A 22,206-nucleotide genomic window follows, 5' to 3' on the forward strand; every position below is an offset into this window, starting at 1 on the left:
AGCAGGTAATTAGTTCCGCTCTCTCAATCGCTGGTGAGATACAGGGCTCATCAGTTCTTAGCTACCTATCCCTGTAGGCTTTAGGTAGGTAAATTGAACCAATTAATAAATTCGTTGAGATTTTCTACAGAAAATTCCTCGGCCACGAGAGACAGTATTACCTTGACAGATTTTGAAATGCAAGGAAATGGTTATTTATGTTGCTTGTGATCTTCATTTTCTTATTATCTTGTGGAAATTACTAAAATGTGCTTTCTACAAAGGAACTGTGACTGAATGCTGCTATTGCAGGCCCATACTACAAATGTGTTCCATTCCCCTATAGACATAAGCAAAAACAAAAGAAAAAACACCCATGTTTGTTCCATAGCTACATTCTTAGATAGTTTAGCAGCAATCTCATCTAACCGCAAGCAGGGAGAAAAAATTAATTACAAAATCAAGCCGTGCTAGAGATGGATTCTAGAGGTTAAACCTTTGTTGTGGTTTAACCCCAGCTGGCAGCCAGGACCATGCAGCTGCTCGCTCACTTCTCCCAGTTGGGGTGTGGGAGAGAATTGAAAGAGTAGAAGTGAGAAAACTCATGGGTTGAGATAAAGACAGTTTAGTAGGTAGAGCAAAAGCCACGCACAAGCAAAGAAAACCAGGAATTCATCCACTGCTTCTCATCAGCAGGCAGGTGTTCAGCCATCTCCAGGAAAGCAGGGCTCCATCACATGTAATGGTTACTTGGGAAGACAAATGCCATCAGCTGTCCCAGCTGTGTCCCCTCCCAACTTCTGGTGCAACCCCAGCCTACTCACTGGCAGGGCAGTGTGAGGAGCAGAAAAGGCCTTGACTGATTAGCAAGAACTAAAACCATCAGTGTTTTCGCAACACTACTTTCATCCCAAATCCAAAACATAGCAGTATACCAGCTGCTAGAAACAAAGTCAACTCTATCCCAGCTGAAACCATGACAACCTTACACTGTTGTTCTCCTTTTAGAGGAGATTTGTTGGAGAAAAAAAACCCAGTTTTGCTCTATTACTTACTCTAACAGGGTTCGTCTGAGTAGAGCAACAGAAGCAAGAACAGGATTGATTTATGTTGTTTATGGATTGATTTATGTTGTTTACTTCTCAGACTTCATGGGAAATCAAACTATTTGAATGCAAAAATATCCTGATAAAAGCTGTAAGCACATACAGACTTGTATATAACAACAGCCTGCTACAATAGGCTGTGGATTTTAAAGCCTGGGAAAAAAAAGTCTGAAGATAGGCTTTTGGATTTCACACAGTAATTTCTTCACCAAACCCAAGACTTGGGGCTTGGTGTTCAATATACAGCATCTGTAAGTGAAAACTGAGTAACATTATGGCTTTTCCTTTATTATAAATGTTATATCCTAATATGTCTATGGTTTGCTCATCCATTAAGGTAAGACCACCGAGAAGCATTTAAGCATTTAGACATTAAAGATTGTACCCTGGTTCTGTTACACGCTTTGTAAAAGCAGGCTTTTACCATACAATCGCATCCTAATCTGCCATCTTTTGCTGCAAGGCAAGAGGTTTAGGTACCCAAAACTACAACTGTTACAAATGCAGGAGGAATGATCTACCTTAGTTCTACTGCTGCTGCAAGAGCCATTATGTGAGAACTGCTTTCTGACTTGCTTACTGTTTCAGCACTGCGGTGATCAGCTTTGGCAATGGCACACCGCTCCGGGGCTTCTCACCTGCCTAACAACGGGTCAAATAAAACACTGTTAAGGAACAGTTGAAATCTGCCTTAGTACAATTGCCTAAAATTCTAGCATGGATCAAATTTTTTATTTTTAAACTGATGGATACAGACTTTCAGTGGAGAATAAAGCACTTTAGAAGAATTAAGTAGAAGTCTAGCAGTTAGTAGCAATTATTTACCTGCATCTGAAATTAAGCCATCCCACAGCAAAGTTCTGACTTGCCCAAATAACCATTCTGAATGGGTAACAAGCCAAGAATACAGTCAGCTCTGCTTTCTTGGTTCTGTCATTTAATCAATTCCTCCTATGAAAGTTACCGCTACAAAAAGCGGCAGCTACAGTGCAAGTGAACTTGCTAGAAGCACATTTGTGTTTCCTTACAAGAGCTATAAATGATCAACACAGGGGCCCAAAATAAAGGGATGTTAATGGCTGACCTGCTCAATAGTTTACATGGTCTGGACCTGCAGCACTCCACCTAGGATGCTGTATGAGACTTTCCAGCTGTGTGGGGTTTGTCTAAGCTGGGCTGCTTTGCATGAGACTAACAAGCTGCCCACTTAGGCACTGCACAGGCCAGACCTGCACCTAGCATAACTTAACATCGCTATTTTGCCTGCCCTCAGTGGTACACTTAGGTATGTTCACAAAGGATGAATTTAGCATCTTTTCTCTCCCCGACTTAAATGCACTTAAATTTGTTCCTGAAAAGCAGAATAAAACATGGTTTCTCAGCAGAACAAAATCAACAAAAAGGGGCACTTCTGTCACTTGGAAATAGTGACAGCTCTATAATTGAATGCTCACACAAAAAAGGCTTAATTGTAGGAAGTCATTTTACTGTTGAAATAAACGACTTATTTACAAGGATAGTTACTTTACAGTTTTACAAAGCAGATATAATTCTTCTCAGAATAAAGTATCAAAACAGTGACAGATTTACCACTGTCTAAGTGAAGTTTATTCCAAAAAGAAATCTACAGCAATCATTAGACTAAATCATACCAATCACATAATAAAATGCTGTCCCTTGCAACTACAACAGTATAAAAAGACTTTTTATCAGTCATGATCTACTGGATTAAGCATCTGCTATACTTCTTTCTTCTTGAGTATTAGCGGACCTACATTATCTCCTGTTAATTCATTGTGCTTGTTGTGGGAGCCATCACAGACAGGGAACTGGAAGAAAACATACACGAGGAATTAGTATAACTCTGTACATCAACTGCATGGCGATTTTTATACTTCCTCCTATGCCAAGAGCACTTTGATAATCTTGCTAGTTCCTCCTACTATGTCCCATTTCAACATCAAACCCCATCTCCTATCAGACACAGGACACATGGTAGTGAGGAAAAAAAAAGCACTGCTAACAGGTAACTAAGTTTGTGAGGTCCTAAAATAGCTGTTTTAGACACAAAGTTAGGGACAAAGCCTGTTCTATGAAAGAACAGAGAGCAAAGCGGCCACCATAGACACAAACAGTTTAAGGTTTATTGTGGAACTAGCAGAAGTGCTCTTAATAGATTTAATCATTTGCAACCAGAAAGGATGGTTTTAAGGAGAACTGAAATACTGTGCTGAAGTGATTAGTTGACAGGCTTTCTTAGGTCCAGAGCAGATTTTTTTGTTAAAACAGGAAAGCATTTGATCCAGAGAGGACAGAACCAGAACGCAGTCAGGAAATTCCAAAGAAATTGAGGGTAGAGGAAAAATACTTATGCACATCTAGTTGATTTGGGGGATATGGACTATCCAAACCAGTCATCTACCGGCTGCTCTGGACCAGATGGGGATATGCTCTCCCTCACCAACACAGGTCCAGCCTTGCTTTCATTCTAATATGAACAACTTTCTAAGCATTGTTTTTGAAAAACAGAGTAGTTATCTTCTAATTAGTTGCAATGTATTTCCAAATATTAAACAAGGCTTGCTTGGTTTTAATCTACTCACAGATGGTCACTCTGTGTTTCTAGAAAAACCCTACTGTGTTTCTACAGTTTCCTTCTGCATGTAGATAGGTTTAGAATGGAGAAAAATAAGAACTGTGCCATTCTCAAAAACCAGGAACATGTTCCACCTCCAAAGAAAAGCAACAGGTCAACATGTTGCAATTTACCACCGAAGCACGGATAAAAAGATGCAAGTTTCAATCTCTAATCCTACAGTAGCACAAAGTGTCTTACCGTTTTAGAACGCCAACATCTGCAGTAAGCTTTAGTGAGGCACAGATCTTCAATGTTTATTTCATTCACTACTTTTGGATTTTCCTTCTGGATCTTGAGGTTAATCAAGCTATCCTTTTGCTGTTTCTTCTTGGGGAGGAATGGACGAACAGCGAGGTAACCGAGCAAGGCCAGCACGCCCAGGAAAGGCAATAACCGCAGCCATTCTGAAACTAAAGACAGGTGGAATTTAGATTGGCTCTTGACACCACTTCAGTATGGTGCAGCATCAGCTACTCTCAAATGATTTAGGCTTACGGCAGGGAACAGAGTTGGCTCAGTCAGCAAGGCTCTGAGGGCAAACAAGACTGCGTGGGTAAATCTTAAGCAGAAAAAAGAGCCAGATTAAAACCTGGGTATTACTGTAGCCAAAGTAAAAATTTGACTCCTAGAATTTCATCTGAAGTTTAATTTTAACACACTAGAAGATGACTCAATGGAAGGGAATAAATCCAAAACAAATGAAAGATGTACTGAAATGAGGAACCCTAAAATTACAGAGGTTCTGCTTACTCAAGGTAAACCAGCACTGCATACTAGCAAACTGGGCATGATTACACGGGGTAAGTATATTCAACGCCAGTACCTTATCATTCTGCATATGAAAAACAATTCAATATGTTTTATAATGCCATTTTTCATTATTTATTTCAGATTTGTAGCTTCAAGTTTTCTTGATTTTTTTTTTTTTTTTTTTTTTTTAGAAACTTTTGATAGAAATTATACCGATTACTAGATAAGCACTAGCAAAACCTTCACTAATTTTTTGGTTTTATTTTTCAGAGCTCTGTTTGCTCAGGGATCTGTAACCAGTTTCTACAATACACAGAGAAAGAAAGAGCCCTGAGATCAGGTAAGTCAAACCACAGAAAACTGCTTTTTACCAAGCTGAGGAACTTAACTTCTAAGTTCAGGTAAGAGATTCAAGTACCTTCTGCAGATTTAGCTGCCTTGCTACATTATTATAAATTTTCTAGACATACTGATGAGAGAAAGACTTACTGGACTTCTTAAGAAATTCATCAGCACCTGGCATAAGATCCATATATACTGAAGGTCAATCCCCTTTTCCAGCAAAAGATGCTGTGACAATACTCCAGTGTAATTTAAATACCACATTGCAATAAAGGACAGAGCATTCTTCTAAATTTCTGGAAAATACATTAAATCTAAACACTCCTATAGAAATGGAAGAGAGTTTAAAAATACTTTAAAGTGACAAACAAGTGTAATGACCTGGAGCATTCCAACACGTGCAGCGTAATCAGAAGCAGGGTGCACCTATCAATTGTGCGACGAATACAAGTGGGCTAAGATTGACACATAAAAAGGAAATGTCTCACATCAGAATTAAACCTCTTTAAAAGAGACTGGCAAATAAACAGCAGGAGGCATCTCAATACAACTTGAAACTCCCTGATATGACAAAAAAACCCAAAAAACTGGAACAGCAGTCATGCCTATGGGAGACTCATGACCACTTGGGTTCATCCAAATGAAACAGGAACATAATAGCTGTAACCTCTGAAAAAGGAAATCAGAAACAAACAAGATTAGGAAGTACAAGGATATTATTTATCATGGTTATTATTTAATATTTGTATCATGCTAACTGCTGATAAAGAGTTTTGTCCTCACTAGCCAATGATTTCTTTACAGATTTCTAATCTGGGAGTCTCTGGAAGGCCCCCAATTACACCAATGTGTACACGAATAAAACTGACTTGTTATTGCCAAAGACTACTTTTAGATTGGAAAATCAACATGACCATGCTTCTGGGGCATGAGAGACAAGATACTCTCACAAAGTAAAAAAAGTCACAGATCTTTGGGCTGGTGGGCGGGAACAGGTACCCAAACTAATGCAGTGATATCTTCCTACAACTGTAAGCTGCTCTGTGTTCTTGAAGCCGTTCATACCTTTCTGAAGCAGATGTAAGGCAATTCACAAGACTTTATTTTCACAGCTGATAACTCAGAATTCTGCAATTACATTGATTCTGGAGATTCTTTATCAGTTCAGCTGCACAGGAAGATGCAGTCTTTGGAGCCAGAAATGGAGAGTAGAGTATCGAAGAAGTTAGTCTTCAAACTTGACTTGTGTTAGATAGAGACCAATCCCAAAGATAAGTCCTGGAAAGTATCAGGAACATCACTGAAACAGGAATGCCCAGAGAATACCAAGAAGCTGAGGCCACAGACCATAGGCCACAGTTACATTTTCAAAAAGAGGTTGTCTTAACTTTTAGTCCAACAGTAACAAGTCCAAAAAACCAAGAAACACAAAAACTGTGAACAGAAAGGCACTGGCTGGCCACTGAGAGTCAAATAAAAGCAAGTGGTCCCTGCTTGATTTCACCAACTATTCCTTTTGGTATCTTTCACTTTGAATTATGTTTTAGCTAATTTCTGTGGAAATGACCCTGTGCAGACCCAAAAGCAGCTTCTCCCCATAACAGCTCAACTGCAAGCCAAAATTTTAACAAGTATTAGCTACCAGTCAAAATGAAGATTGGAACTGTGATTGTGTATATTCTCTAAACTGATGAAATTCTTAACGCAAATTGAAATTACTTATTCAATTACATTCTCTTCAGAACTAATAAGCAGTTCTGTTTTCTGTTGTTTGCTTGGGTCTCTTAAGGGTGTTCTCATTGCTACACAAACTAAACACAAAGGACTCCACACACCACTTACTTTAGTATGTCTATTAGCTTATTCAGCAGGTATGAAGTTAGAGAGGTGACAGTCCTTTTAGTGACACAGCACACTTTAAATAAACTAAAAGCCAAAGCTACGGGTAGGTTAGCAAGCCACTCTGCGAATGACAAATTCATTGTTCTAATGGGTTCTGAAGACCCCGTTATCATGGTATCACGCTTCTTTCCCTCAGTCCTGTAAAAGATGATCCACAAAACTGTCCTCTTCCTGGACGGCAGCTTGTTAAAGTCCCTCTTAACATGTAGGCCAAGTGTAAGACAGCCCACATAGGACTGTGTCATGGTTATGGCAAGAAGACTAGGACCTAGATTCTTACATAAACCTTGAAATTCTGACCACATGCTATTTTGAGGTGAACATCTATGCTGTTTTACTGACGTCTACCAGAATAAAAAGCAACACCAGCATGAGACAACACTGTTCATTGCAGCAAACTTGAGAAGGGAAGGGTAAAGCAGCTATGACAAGAAACTGAAAGAGGCTTCTGAGCAGCAGCGTGACAATTTAGATATCCACTTTCAAACCCAAGGTCAAACATTCTTTCCTTCCTCCCTCATTGCTTTTACCTTCAGGAGTTTTGCACTGGATGTTAACAGTCTTCCTCTCTCCAAACAAGCAGTTTTCCATGGTGATTTGGTGAGGTCATGACAGACAACAGGTGTCTCAAGACTTTTAATCAGTACACTATACAATATCCTATACAAAAGGATCCTGCCTATGCTTTCGTTCTGTTGTTTCTACAACTGATGCACTACAGGAACTGAACCTGCATCTGCCTGGAGGGCATCTGCCTGGAGGCTTATGAAGGTTTACAGAAGCAATGAAAGAGCTAACAAGCAAAGGACTGCACTCTTACAGATTTGGGTTCTGGTCTGCCTTTGCAGACAAGGTCTATGCTAGCGAGTGTTTATAGTGCTGGTCCCTGACTAAGTTCAGCAGATGCCACCAAAGGATAAATACTAATGCACTTTAAATGTTTTAAGATCACTATTTTTTCTCACCTCCCAAAAAGAAGCAAAGAAGAATGCTTGACATGTTTGATATGTCATTTGACAAACAACATGCTCCTCTGTAATTTGTAATAAACACAAGACAGATGTTAATCTCATCTTCTCTATTATCTAATAATCTTTCACTAACAGTAAATTCAACAGATATGATCCTGTAAATTGCTGATGCAAAATAACTGCCAGAATTGGGAATCCTCTGCTTTTAGAGGCTTATGACTTTAGGACAGGAGAGACTAAGACCACAACAACAATACAGAAGAGGCACTTGCTGAAGCAATCCGATTTTCTCAGATGAAATTTTAGACTGACAGCAGCTCTGAGGGCAGATAAGGACAAGACTCTTCAATGAGCAATGAGGTTTCAGTGACTTTCAATAACTTTTAAGCACTAAGACAGGGATCATTTTTTAATTTAGGTGCCTAGGATGTGGCATCCTATGATCTCCTACTGAAAAACCTCACCATATTACATTTACCGTATGCCATAGCTTTAAGTACCTCATACAGTTTTGGTTTTTCCTCCATATTCACCTTAAGAGGAAGATACATAACAGCAGATATTAGTCTAGCCCTACTGTTCAAAAAAACGCGAAAAGTGTCAAAATGTTACCTCTGTTGCTCTTTTTGGAGTGTTTAGCACAAGAGGAGTAAAAAAAAAAATCACCAAGAACTAGAGGCAGTGGATGTTTTAATTAAATCTTCAAAACAATTTCTGACTCGGTTGTTTCTTTTACCTTTGTTTAATATTTTTGGGACTGACATTTCACGTGTTTGGTCTCCACTTAAAGTTTTAGTTGTTTGCTTCTTGCCCTCCCTCCAAATTCAAGGAAGTACTGGTCAATGGGGTAAATAACATGACAGCAAACCAGTTCTCCCCCACTGATCATTCTATTAAAAAAAAAAAAAAGAAGTTCTGACCAGAGGTTTTCAGAATAATTTATATTACTGCTAGGTAACGTGAATAAATACAGAGACTGCACAAATAATCCTGTCACAGAAATGTATGTTTGGACAAGCAAAGCAAGAAGAGATTAAACTCAAGCATTATTAAGGTTAAGAAATTTTAAATATAATTTGTGGCTAAAAGGGCAATGACTTAAGCAGGAAACTGCCAACTGCTAGGAATGTGAGAAGCTGCACTGTTCTGTAGCTTATTGTATCCCCTTTCTCCCAACTTTGTAGCAGCTGAATTTCTCTATTTGGTAAATAGAGAATCACAGAATGGTTTGGGTTGGAAGGGAACCTTAAAGGTCATCTAGTTCCCTGCAGTGAGCAGGGAAATATAATTAACAGTATTTTCAGATGACAGTGTAGTTGTGGGAAAAGAAGAAGGGTTCATTTAAAATGGGCTTCCTTGTCATGGGAAAAATAATGGGGCTTTAAGTTCACAAGTAGCATAAATATGTTGGGAAAAAAAAGTACTCAAATCTGGTTTTAAATAAATTGTGCCTGTTCTAAATGAAATCATTTTCCAGCGCTATTAAAGTCATATAGCTTAGTGCTGCAAGATAAACGTAAAAGGTTGATTCTACACCTTGAAGACTTTTTCTATTCCCAGAGAGTTTCCGTTACAGCATTCCTCTTACTATTGCCAAACTAATCTTGTCATTTGAGACTACTCGAGGTTCTGCCTGTATTATCACAGCTGAGTCTGGGCTCTGATAGTTCCAGTTTGCCAAGCACTGAAATGCACTGCACACCTAAAGAATTTGCTCGTATCTAGTTTTCTTTCTTGTTCGCCCTATGATAGGGCTATAATTAATGAATAGGTTTTTTCACTCCCTCGTCCAGAAAAATTCTTATAAACGTGATTAAATAAAAAAACCTCTGACTTTGTAAATGTAGCAGGCTCCCAGAAACTGATTTATTTTTTTTTTATGAGTACAGACGCTCCCTTTAACCTTTTAATCAAATGAAGAGGCAGTGTTTTAGGCCTTCAGCTAAAATCCCATTTTCCTTATGTGTGCGGCCTCTGACTTGCTGGTACTTGCACAGAGAGGAATTTTAAGTACAGTGCAAACGAGCTGGGGCCGAGAAGCCTGGTACGTTTTACTCTATCCTCACGTTTTACACTATCACCATTTACCCCACAGGGTTGGATAATTTTCCTGATGAAACAGTTGAACGGCGATTTAACCGATTAACGGCTCCCTCCCGCCTGTAACAGGTGATTTGTTTAGCAGGGCCGGGAGAAAGGGAGCGATGCCTGGAAGCGGCAGCCCGACACGGGGCAGGCCCGGGGGACGCGCCGGAGCCCAGGCAGAAGCGCTCGGCCGAACCCGGCCCCGCCGCTCCCCTCACGCCACCCGCGGCCGACGGCGGACCGGGAAGGGGTCGAGGCCCCCCCCGCTCCCCCCACCTACCTGTGAGGCGGATGAAGCCGCCGACGCTCTCGGGCAGCGGCAGGCGCTTGAGGTACGCGGGCAGCTGGACCTTGATGATGCGGGCCAGGCTCTCCAGCACCATGGCAGCGGCCGTGAGGGGATGGGAGGAAAGGGTGTAGTGCTCCGCGGCCACCCGCCGCCGCGACCCGCGCGCTTCCTCGGGCTGCTCCCGCCGCGCACGCGCCGGAGAGCGGGGCGGGGCGACGCCGGTACCGGCCCCTCCGGCGCATGCTCCCAGAGGTACGGCCGGTGTCCCTCCGCTCCGGCCGCGCTTCCGGCGGGCGCCGCGCGGGGGCGATGCTACCGCTCGGGGCGGTGCAGAGGGGCGCTGCCTCCGCCAGGCGGCGCGCGGGCGGCGCCGGCCGTTGCAGCCTGGAGGGAGCGGCCGGGAGAGCGGAGCCCGGTGGGCAACGGGGCGGCGGCGGGCAGGGCCGGGGCGGGGCGGGGCGGGGCGGCTGGGCCAGCCGTCGGCCGTCGGCCGTTGGCAGCCAGCAGGGCGCCCCCTTAGTCAGCCGCTGTCCTGAGGCGATCGCGGGGGGTGGGGGCAGCGCCCGGCCTGTGGTGAGATCCGGCCGGTGGTGATGTCTGGCCGGTGGCTTGGGCCTCGTTTCGCCCGGGCAGGCCTCGCTTGAAGGTACAGCTAGGGAGGTGAGGGAGCGCGACTTTAATAATGTGTGGCTTATGATTTATGAGGCTATATATTACCTGTCGTCACCCTGCTCTCTTATAGTGGGATCTCGTGTCGGCAGTCTCAAAAAAGCTGAAGTAAAAGACTGAAAATTTTTTCTTCATATGGGTGATGTTTTTCATATGGTATCGTAACTCTTCTGAGGTGGGATAAAGTGAGTGCTGAGGGGTTTAATATTTCAGGGAGAGGCCCATCTGCCTCATGTTTGGCAGTAGTTTGTGCAGAACAAGCTCTATCTCCGAGCATGGTACTTAATTTTATTTAATTTTATGGCAAGGAGACTGGTCATTTTGGCATAGAAAATTGCCCCTGTATATCCAGGTGAACAAATGAGAAATATGCAGCTATTCTGGGCCAATTTAGACAATCCAGCCAGACTTGAAATCTTGCATTAGTCTCTTGGTCATGAGTCCAGTGCTATTTGGTTCAAGATGCTTTGCTACTGTGAGTGAATCCATCAAGTGCCAGCAGCATATAGCACAGAGCGCAAGCATCTTCAGGAGAGCTGAAGCAGCACAATCCTCCTAGATGTATCTCATTCCTTATGTAATCCTTACTGGAGCACAGTTCTCGCTTCTCCCTCAGTGTATGGATCTGACCGTATCAACTGTGCACTTCCCTGTCAGCCCAGAATTTGCAATTAAGAAGTTTTGGGGTAAGTTAATAGGGTTGAGCAAAGCAATGAAAGAGTAATTATAGGTATTTCTTGAGTCAGATGAACCCACTGGTCTGTCTTTAGCTGAATCTACTCTGTAGTCCTGTTTGCCTTGTATTGACTAAGATATACAAGTCCAGTGCTAGATCTCTCTGTTTCACTAGTTTGCTTTAAGGATCAATTCAGAGCAATCTTAACCAAAAGTTAAAATTACCATAAAGAACTAAGACAAAAAAAACAAATAGTGGAAGCTAGGTTTAAGACGAAGAAATCCAGCCTGTTTGTGCTTCTGGCCTGAATATTACTTTTCTACCTGTCACTCTACATTAACATTTCCTGATGAATCATCTTTAGCTAGTGAGAATATTCCTGTGATCTCAGAGTATCTTAGTTCCCTACCTCACCTAAGTTTACCCTTGTAATGACTGACTGATGTCCTAAGATGATTCCTTCTTATGTAGGCAAATGCCTGCTATTAGACAAGATAATGAAAGAGCAAAATGCTTGGTTATTCTGTAAAGATTACACATCAGATGTCATGATCTAACTTTGTTTGTGAAACTTTCTGAGGGAAGAATACATAAAGCTGAAGATACATACAGTAAATCCTCCATCTCTGAATCAAACAACTTCACATGGCTGTCCTTCTCTCTTCTTCCCTTTCTTCTGCTATTCCAGCCTTCTCTGGGTGCTAGCTGTGATACTGGGAGCACAGCTGACGTTTCACTGAAGCTTCTGCGCCCCGCTGTGCTGCCTTTGATCAGTGCTCCACTCAGCACACTGCTAGACAATCTGCACATATTGCAGAGAGGAACCGTTCTCACTGCGCCTCGCCTGTCTGCATAGGTATCAATTGACATGAGTCATAAACAGTTTTGGTATATGAAAGGCTGAAGTCATAGATTGTGGAAAAACTATAAAGAAAATGAAGCCTGAATGAGATTCTTAACTGAAGGGGAGGCAAAAGATGGTTTTTAGAAATCCAGTTTGAACTGGAGCTCAGGAGATGCGTGTTCACTCTCCAACTTCGCTGCAGGCTTCCTCTTTGAGTTAAGGGGAAAATGTAAGTTGCAGGCTTTGTCAGTCCTTTAGAAAAGAACCGGGTTTTACACAGTAGTCCATCTTTAGGGACCACGTTACGGGGTCAGAACTTAAGATCAGTCAACACCAGGAGGTTTACCAGGCAGGTGTGACATCTTCCTCCTTTTACACGTTTAACACCCTACATGGATGTTCTTATTCCACAGACAGGTTGCTTCTTCAGGATTTTATCAGCATCCTTTTCAACGTTGCCTCAAATCACAATACTGTTGGGTATCTGGAAAATTTTCTAGCTTTTTGGGGGAGTAATATGCAACAATTCATTCTTGCATATTTAGCTTCAGTTTGTGAACTGTTAAAAAGTAGAGGTTGCCTCTGCTTATGTGTTTCATGCTGAATATGGCCACGGAAACCCTGGTATTGGGTAGGATACATAGGAGTTGCCGTAATAAAAATAACAGCACAAAAAGCCCAAGCATAGATACTTCAACAGAACCTAGGTCACCGATACTGAAATGTTATTGCTTTCAGCAGTAAGTATCCTCTATCACTGGGATTTTTCATCTAGCAAGAACATTACAGATAAGATGGAGCATGGAGCCCACATCAAGAGATCTACATAGTTAGTGCTAGCTCAGGTCTTTTACATGGAATTCCCAAAACACAGCCCAAAAGAGAACCAGCCCAATTAACTACTACTATGCATGCTTTGATGAGAATGGTAGAAAAGTTTGTGGTGCAGATGCAGGTAAAGTTTGGCAGAATTTATTCTGCCAAGCATAATGTCACTACAACACAGCTGCATTGGTCCAGCTTGCAGTAGAAATAAGAGTTGCCTTCAGCATCCACAGCTGGTTGGTCCTGGTCCAACAGACTGAGCATAGGTGAAAAGCAGCCAGTTGTGTTCCTCCTCTTGTTACCCTTCAAAAATTGCTTAATTTCCCTGTGCCTTTAATTCAGCTGTAAAATGAGATAATACTTAACCGGTCTGTCTAGAACACTAAGATTTGCAAAGGAAAATAACATTTATAAATTATAATTATTTGTTTTATTTTACCAAGTACGCACCAGTAAGGATAAAAGATGAAAGGTTCTGAGGTAGCAGACACACAGTACTTCCATCTCTAAAATAAGCCTAAGTAGCACAGCAATTTGCTCAGCGCTCTTTCATGCTAATGAGCTTTTCTATCAACAGGCTGTCTTGTGTTGTTAAAACCATTTTCTTGGAATTGGCATTGCCATTTTCCATACTGAGTGCCTGGAATAATCTCTGCAGCAGGCAAAAGTACTATTGTCAACTAAAAATTATCCTGTCACCAAAGGGCTGGCTTCTGTGATCAGCAAACACAAGCCTCTGTCTAGGAGGAAGCTAGATCTCTCCCTTTGTATTTGAATCATTTCACAATAGGGTTTGATTAGGTGCTGTTCCTGCTGTATGCAAAGATCTCTCTCTCTTCCACTTCCTCAAAAGTGAGCAAAATCATTACACCCAGAAGGGCCATAGGAACTGTGATTCATTTCATGCGACATCTCCATCAGTTAGTTATGCAGCACTGTCAACACACAACTATTAAATAATTGAATCTCAAAAAATAAGGAGACTGGCTTAAAAATGTAAACCATAAGACTGTATATATATATTTTATGCATATGAACTTTCCCCTATTTTATGCATATGAACATTGCAAGCAAGTTGCAATTGCATTGCATGCAGGTTAGGTTTTAATTTCTTGTTTTTACATCCAGAGGCTGAAATGCCTTTAGAGGAAAGCTGAGGTTGTCATGCTTTCCCTTGACTCAAATTTGGCACCTTCAGTGGCTTCTGCTGCTGTTTATTGAAAATATCTACTATTCTGTGGTGGGAAAGCGTTCAAGACAAAAATGAGTTAAGGAGAGAAATCACATAATAGAATCAATAGGGTAATTTTGTGGTAGCATAATTCTCATATTATAAAATTAGTACTAAATTAGCATGATATTACTTTTATAATCTAACTAACGTCCAAGAATTTTACAATGGAACTATTACATTTTGAAAGCAGGTGCTGTTGTAATTGCCTAAGGAACTGCAGTGTCCTACTAATAGCATGTATTATTGTTGAATTTTAAAATTCCCTGTGGCTTAGAATGCTATTTGTTGTCGCAGATTGTAGCGAATTGATTTGTGAAAAGAATGAAATCAGGAATGTAAAGAAAAATGGCAAGATTTCTAAGAATAGGATCAAGTTTCAATGTGGCAACTTTGTGCGTGAGACAACAGAGCAGTAGACACTCTTTTTATTTATTCAAGAAAAATACCATGCTTTGATCTCTCAGCCACAGGTTTAACATTTTAATTTCTTCTTCTGACTACTACTGCTGGGGAATGGGAAAGTTTGCCCATGAGTTGGGTATGAAACAAAGTTGAAGAAAACACGAACTCAAGAAAGGATAGGTGTATTCAGTACTGATTTCCTAGATATCCCCAGATAAAGTTCAGTTACTTTCTACTTGCATTGTATGTTTTTTCCAAGCTGGAAAATTGCTTTTATGCAATGGTTAGCACTGGTCCACGGTAGTGGTTTCTACAGCTACTAATATTTGCAGAAATAGCACAAGATGAAACTATGAATATCCACTTGGTTACACTAAGTTACTGACTTCAACTGCCTTTATTTAAAGCATAGAAAGTAACAAGTTGTATGACATCATAAGTCATGCATAACTATTGTAAATAACATCAGTCAAGTAACACTAACGATACACAGGACAGAACATAGTAAATATGATATTGCAATGAGTTTTATATTTTGATGCATTACATGAATCATCCAGTCTTTCCATCCCCATTACGTAGCTGATCCGGTATGTGCTGCTCATGAGGATCCAGACTGATCTGATCGCTGGTCGCATACAGACTTGCAGAGATTTGGAACTTCATTGGCGTCCGCGAAGTTGCTAATTCACAACAGTTTTACTCAAATCAGAACAAGTATCCTTAGGATTCACTAATATGTTTGTAAAAGACCAAAAACATTGCTGATTTGTGGCAGGTTCTGCCTGGTTTGTTGCAATAAACGAGGCTGCAAAATCCACAGATTGTCCCCTGGGAGGAAGCTGCAATGATGGAAAACAGATATATCCTCCTCTACGCTAAAGGACCTACAGAGGACAAAACCGACATAATCTGGGAAGTACGTGCTGGTAAATGAACAGATGTGAAGTAAAACCACTATCAAAACACTACAAGCTGTTCTCTTATGGTGGGAATTCCAGGGAAAAGAAGCTATATATATGTCAACATATTCTCAGCAGGGGACCACTGGCCATTCCCTTTTAAACTGCATTGATCTTTGCTATCAGTGATGACTGTATATCCTTGACCAGGCAACTAAGGGTATATTTGTTTCCTTAGTACTTTAATCCTGTGGCATAATAGCTGTCACTGAAAGATACTTCCTTAATTTTGGAAGGCAAAGGTGAGAATGCCACAAGACTAATTCCTGTGATGCAATGTGCATTCGTTGGCAGGGGCTAATTATAGCACAGAAAAACTACCAGCTTCCCCTGCTGAGGACAGAGCGTATGATCTCTGTAATACGACTGCACTCCGCTCTTAAGTTCTTCCTGTGTCATGATGCCCACTGACACTGCAGTAAAACAGCAGTTTATCATTCCTTCTCAGGCTGCTGTGTAACAGCAGCGCTGCGGAGATTTCTGAGCCTGTCTCCCCTTTTCAAGGTTAGCCAGGTCTGGCATTGACAGTAACTCGTACTCTGTCATCTCACAAGAATAATGAGGAGCAAGGCGAAAAACTAACCCAGAACACCATGCCTCTTCAATTTCAGACAACAAATACACGTATAACGGATGGAGCTGAAAGCAGGGAAAAAGTGGCTATCTTGATTCCAAGGCGATGACATGGAATAGTACTACAGCAGGTAAATATAGCCTCTTTTCTGCCTATCTTAGTAACGCTTTTTTTCTACTTTTTCCAGGCACTCCCTGTCCTCTGGACTGCAGGTCAGCTATAGCACAGCGCACTTCCGGATCTAGGTAGTTGGCTATTCCCTAGAAGATCTGTAAGTTACTTCCTCACTTACTTCTCAAGATAATGCCAGAGTTTTATATAAATTCTGTGCTTCACCACAGTACAGGGAGCTGTAAGGTCTGTAAATACATTTTTAAAAAAAATTGTTTCTTTTTTCCCTTTGAATCAGCTGAGAAAGCAACCAACACAAGAAGTAGAATACAAACATTACCTCAAAGTTTTCAAAACTTACTTTACAGGAATGTAAGCCTAATGACTGTGAGAGACAAAACTTAAATGAAAAATAAATACATGGTAATTAAGTGGCATTCATCTTGAACAACATGCTAGGAGAGTACTTTTGGAAAGCAGGAAAAGATCCTAGTGTCCCTTTTTTTTTTTAGAGCACAAAGTCTTCTATTGAAAACTAGTCTTGTCATAGGTCTCTACAGTTAATTTATTAAGACACTTGAAAACGTTTTAAATGGCTTCCCCAAGAGGAATTAAATTATTTTTATTCTTTTTTTTTTTACACTTTTATGTGAGTTGTTTTGATGGCTTCTGGGACAGAAATGTTATAAGTATTCAGAAAACAGGTATGGTAGAAATGGATGCCAGATGCCGCACAGAGTCCCTCAAATTGCCTGTCCAATATGATTTGATACTGTCAAATATTGTGAACAATATAAGGGTAAGCATGTCATTTAGTTTCAGAGTACCTGAGTGCTCCATGCCTAATTGCAGCAGTGTGTGTTTTTCTAATATGGGAGCTAAACAGCGATCATAAAATCACTTAACATAGGCCACCAAATAGTCAGGAAGGACTAAGAAATTCTCTTTTTCCCCGTTAAGCTGAATTTAAATCACTATGACTGAGAAAACTAGTATCTTGGATCCCACTATCAACTCCTTAAGCCAGTATTTTTCCGTGTTTTTTTTTTTTTAAGATGATGTCCCATTATCCAAACAAAAAAAAAATTGCAGCCCTCATTGTCTGTATAAAAACGAATTAACATCTATTGCTCGTATAAGTGACAAATCTATGTCATATTTCTTGAAAGGCTGAAAAGCATGCTTGACCTTGAAGAGTAAAGTCACCAGGAGTGCAGAAGCTAGGTTGCCTTTGCTTTATAATTTGCAAAATTTTCAACGACTTGCCAACACCTGACCATGTTTCATGACTACCATGTGTGTCACAACCCATCCTCTCAGAAGTGCTGCCCTGATCCATCCCCCTAACCGTAATGACGAACAGTGTAATAACTGGCTAATTTCAGTATTAGTGGTTTAGAGTCATTAACAATATTTCCCGAATTACAATATGACAGCAAACAAGAATAATATTCCTTCCTTCTAAGAGATATATTTGGCTGTAATTACCTGGATATTTGAGGTCTAAGCAAGCTCTTGGACATCTTATGGTTAACTGCAACATAGCAAAAACTGAAAAGATCAGCCAAATCTTTAAAGATGAGGTTGCTCTAAAGGACAAAAAGTTAAGTTCAATGACTCCTAGTACCAAATGATAGTTGGCTAGTTAAAGCCATTATCTAAATACATGGCATATACTCAGTTCAAAGACAAACACAACAAACAAAAGAAACCCTGAAGTATTTCTGAGGACTTTCTTATTTACTTAAATCATTATTTTAAATTAAGTCAATACAGCATCAAACAACTAAAACACTGCAGTCTACAAGACTATGTAATAATATCCCCAGGGAAACAGCATTATTTTGTTTAAAACAGAATGGGGAAAAAAAAAAGAACGTTCTACAAGGGAGAAAAAATTCTAAATGAAGAGTGACAAAAAGTCAACCTGCTACCTCTCCTGAAGCGTAATGTTTATTTAGCTACTCATATGTGACCGATTCACCATCAGGACTGCCTCAGAAGAAGGGGGAATGGCCAAGAAACTTAGTTTACTGCAGGCCATTTGAGAAGTCAATGGTACTAGGGTTCCTAACTCGGAGATGGTGCCTGCCGCAGGTCTTCTGGAAACACTGGCTGATCTCTGTGAGGAAACCTCCTAAGATAAAAGGTGGTTTATGTTTCAGTATAAAGTACACCATCAGCGTCCTGATTAGCTCAGGCTAACTAATTCCCTGAACTCTAATCAAACAATGAAAATTGTACTTAGCACGTAGCAAGCCGGATGAGTGGAAGCCTACACTTCAAATAAATGAACACAGCATGTTGTGAAGTCTGAACAGCCTTGACTGTACTAGGGAGCCTGTGAAATACGTTAGCTAGCCTGTTTGAATAATTAACTTTAACCCTTAACATTTTATCCAGATGAGCAGCTTTTATAGTGTATTAGGTACACTCATCAAATCATTTGTTCAACCCAGAAACTCCTCAAAGGTTGTGGTTTGCTTAGTACATTTGCAGCCTGGAACAAGCATTGGAGGGGCAACCAAATTAAGATGGTCCAAATCTGACTAGTAATCAATTATGTCAAAGTAATAAAAATAGACGTATCTTGAAAGCACTTCAGAGAGTTCTTTGATGTCTCCTTTACTAAACACAATAGGCCAAATTAAGTACTGGTGAAAACTGCCATAAGAGCTTGGTCATTTTCGGTAACCGTGTAACTCCTACAGACTTAGCATGCAGTCTGAAGGCAGCCTGAGGGGTCAAAAAACAGGTATAACAAGGAAAAGTAACCACCTCCAAAGGGATGGGGTAAAGTAGGTCACCATTAAACACCTTCTTGAAGAGATCTCCAACTGATGCACCCTGGCCTACTGAAATTGATAAAACTGATTTCCTCCATAGAGGGGTTTCACCTGCTCAGCCTGTGTTACCTTATCTTAGCAACTGTGACTTATTGCTCAGCCCTTCACACCCCTCTTTTAAGATGCTATTTTGCCATGCATGTATATATTATCTATGTTTATTCAGGAATGCAAAGAATTCATACGAAAGAAGAAAACAAAGGTAGTTAGTAACTGCACGACAACAAAACTTTTCAGTTTTCAAAATTGGCATCCTAATGACGCCATGCACGTGCTCATCTGAGTTTCATGCTTCAGTATCCATAGAGTTGAATCAGCACAGAAAATTAACATTCTTGTTGACACAAACTGCTACTGACTTGAAAGGAGTAATCTTTCATTTAGATAAAATGGTAGTTTTGCTGGGAAAAAAATGAATATTCTGCATGAATACTAATAAATATCCTGTAGCAATTTTCAGAGATTTTATTGTTTAGGTCTGTGAAAATAACATAATGAATTTTATGTCATCAAAACTGTCTTCTTGTAAAATAGCTCTTAATTTCTGCAAGGATTTCAAGAGACAAGAAAAATCTTCAACTGAAAGAATACTATGTTGTCACTATGAGGCTAAAAAGTGCTAAACAATGAAGTGCTAAACAAAATCCTGAAGACAGGAAGATTTTGGGGAGAAACGTGGCCTGTTAATCTCAGCATAAGTTACTGAAGTATTTTATATTCTTGTGAATCCCACAAGACCTTGTGCAAGCCACAAAACCTTAGCATGCCGTTATTCAACAAAGCACTCAGGCTTTTCACTGGGACTCATATGTGGACATTAGATCTTACAACTGCCTACATAGAGCAGCAACAACTTAAAATGGAGCAACATAGGGACTCGGTGTTTTGCCCCATGACCCAGCAGTGAGACAAAAAGCACTACTATACAAAGGAAACATGTGGAATAGCCTGGAAATTGTTTCAGTGAGAATGTCAGAGAAGCTGTTGAAGAAACAATGGGAGATGAAGAATTGCCAAGCTGGAATATAAGACAAAAAGTTACCTTTTATCTCATATTCCTTAGAAAGCTAACTGCTGCCTAACACATTGACCTTGGGCTGGACTCCAGATGTGAAAGGGGTTTTTGCTACCTCTTCTTCCTAACAGAAGGAGAAGTAATGGTCCCAGATGTAACAGCCAGGGAACTGAGCATGCGCTACAAAGGTTTTGACTATGACCTTGCTGTCCTTCTTGAAGGGCAGAAGCCCCCAGCTGCACAGGAAGGGCTGCTGGCCTTCGGTGTTTCAAACATGGATCAGGTGGAAACCAATGACATCCCCAAACCTGTTTTTCTTTCACTGTCAGGAAATGGCACTTGGGTTGGCAAATTCATCCTTTTTATTTGTTGCGTTAAAAAAAGCCAATGGAAGAATTTTATTTTACCAGCTTTCTTCTGTGATCTTATTCTTTGTGGTCTCCACTGAATTAGAAGGGTCCCCAATAAGGTGAGTTTTGCTCAGATTAAAGAGGTATTTGACTGCAAGCTTGATTTATGATAATTAAGGGAAAAACAAGTTGGACAGGATGCTGAAGAGAAAATTGAGGCCTGGTAATACATGCAGACAGGGAGAAGCTGTTGTTGTTGTTCATCTTTTTAGCACTTTGTTTTCCAGCAGCAGGAGCTGTTGTGTTTTGTTTCCTCCAAACAGGAACTAATAATGATGATCTACTGGATGGACTAATAAGAAGGACGTCTTGCTTTTGTTGAAGTAATTTTTTTTCTTTCCTAAAAAAAGCGGATCTTTTTGGAAACATTTTGCATCTTTTTTCCTCTTTTCCTTTACGATATATGAAGTGTGCTGTATGGAATGCTGCTTGGTGTCCAGGGTGCTTGGTTGCTCCACCTGTTTTGAAGACAGGTAGGACAGCACACTCAAAATGTAAAAATGGCTGGTCTCAGGCAAGCAGAAGCGAAAAACCGACACTGATGTGCAAGCCACACTAACCTTTCAACTAAGGCTGGGCTGCTTTTCCCTCAAGTCCCCTTTGTGTTGAGGGGAAGTTCTAGAACAATATATCGAGGCAATCTCCATTCATGCTTGCTCTGCTGGACCATCACAAAGCAGCTGAAATGGACTGGCAGGTTCAGCCTTTGGAGGTTGTTGACCACTTGGCTGCAGAGGGCTCTGTAACGCCGTACTTGAAAAAGCAAACAAAATTCAAAGATGGACTTCAAGTAAGCCGGTCTGTCCTCAGTGTTTTTGTGCAAACTGTTTATTACCGTGCCACATCTAGTGAGCTGTTTTGCATAATAAACCTCTGAAAATCTAACCCGACTCCACTACCATATGAGGATTATGGTATGGTAATACCTCGCTTCAGCCACTTCTGAGGATTAGCTTCAAAAATCAAATTAAAATGAAGCAAACCCAAATAGACTGGGTAGTTCCACAATAAGTTGCAAAGCCCGTATTCAGTAACCATCATCTGTGCCTCCTGCATTTTATTTATGAGGTATTTGTGCAAATACCATTACAGTACCCCTGTACTACATATGGTAAAGGTGAGAAACTCTTTGTGCATGGCACATCAGTATTCTAAGACTACGAGGCCTTACTTGCCTGAGTATTCCTACTGAAGCAAAAAAAATAAATCTATTTGTTTATTTCCAAATGCTGAAGGGAAAATATGTGATGTTTACCTCACAATTTGAGGAAAAAGAGCGAGGGTGAGAAGTATAATGCCCTCCAAGCAGGACTGTGTGCTGTGACTTGAAGAAATGGCCACAGAACTGTGAGTATGCATCTTGTTTTTCATTCCTACACAAGTCATTGTTTTTTATTCTTTTCCTCAAGTGTATGTATTTGTTTAAAAAAAATGAACGGTGAGTGTAATGAACTGTTTGTCTAAACAGGTATACTAAAACAAAATATGCAAACCTGTTTCTGAGCAGTCACTGTAAACAAGAGCTATCCAATACATTTTAAATTCTATTTGGGGTCAAATGCTAATAGAGATATTA

The 22,206-nt window shown here is 40.5% G+C and overlaps 1 protein-coding gene and 1 long non-coding RNA gene across 2 annotated transcripts; one reads left to right on the forward strand and one right to left on the reverse strand.

The window, feature by feature from the left end:
* Positions 1-2,550: 2,550 nt before the first annotated feature.
* CISD2 (CDGSH iron sulfur domain 2) lies at positions 2,551-10,278 on the reverse strand. Its single transcript, XM_074589449.1, has 3 exons — positions 10,054-10,278; positions 3,922-4,133; positions 2,551-2,914 (listed from the first exon to the last, which is right to left on the reverse strand). The coding sequence occupies exons 1-3, from the start codon at positions 10,154-10,156 to the stop codon at positions 2,825-2,827; spliced, it is 405 nt and encodes a 134-aa protein (XP_074445550.1). The 5' UTR covers positions 10,157-10,278; the 3' UTR covers positions 2,551-2,824.
* A 107-nt stretch (positions 10,279-10,385) lies between these two features.
* LOC141744135 (uncharacterized) lies at positions 10,386-22,126 on the forward strand. Its single transcript, XR_012587344.1, has 3 exons — positions 10,386-10,477; positions 16,436-16,519; positions 19,740-22,126. It is a non-coding gene; the product is annotated as an uncharacterized LOC141744135 (long non-coding RNA).
* Positions 22,127-22,206: the final 80 nt, after the last annotated feature.

Source organism: Larus michahellis, chromosome 5 (assembly GCF_964199755.1).
Source record: "Larus michahellis chromosome 5, bLarMic1.1, whole genome shotgun sequence".
Classification (NCBI taxonomy): domain Eukaryota; kingdom Metazoa; phylum Chordata; class Aves; order Charadriiformes; family Laridae; genus Larus; species Larus michahellis.

What these genes read in the sequence shown, in the direction of transcription:
- CISD2 (XM_074589449.1), bottom strand. Translation starts at nt 10,156, where the DNA reads ATGGTGCTGGAGAGCCTGGCCCGCATCATCAAGGTCCAGCTGCCCGCG. An exon ending in CGGCTTCATCCGCCTCACAG is followed by an intron (nt 4,134 to 10,053) that starts GTAGGTGGGGGG and finishes ACCTGTCTTTAG; the next exon opens with TTTCAGAATGGCTGCGGTTA. An exon ending in GATGTTGGCGTTCTAAAACG is followed by an intron (nt 2,915 to 3,921) that starts GTAAGACACTTT and finishes GTTTTCTTCCAG; the next exon opens with TTCCCTGTCTGTGATGGCTC.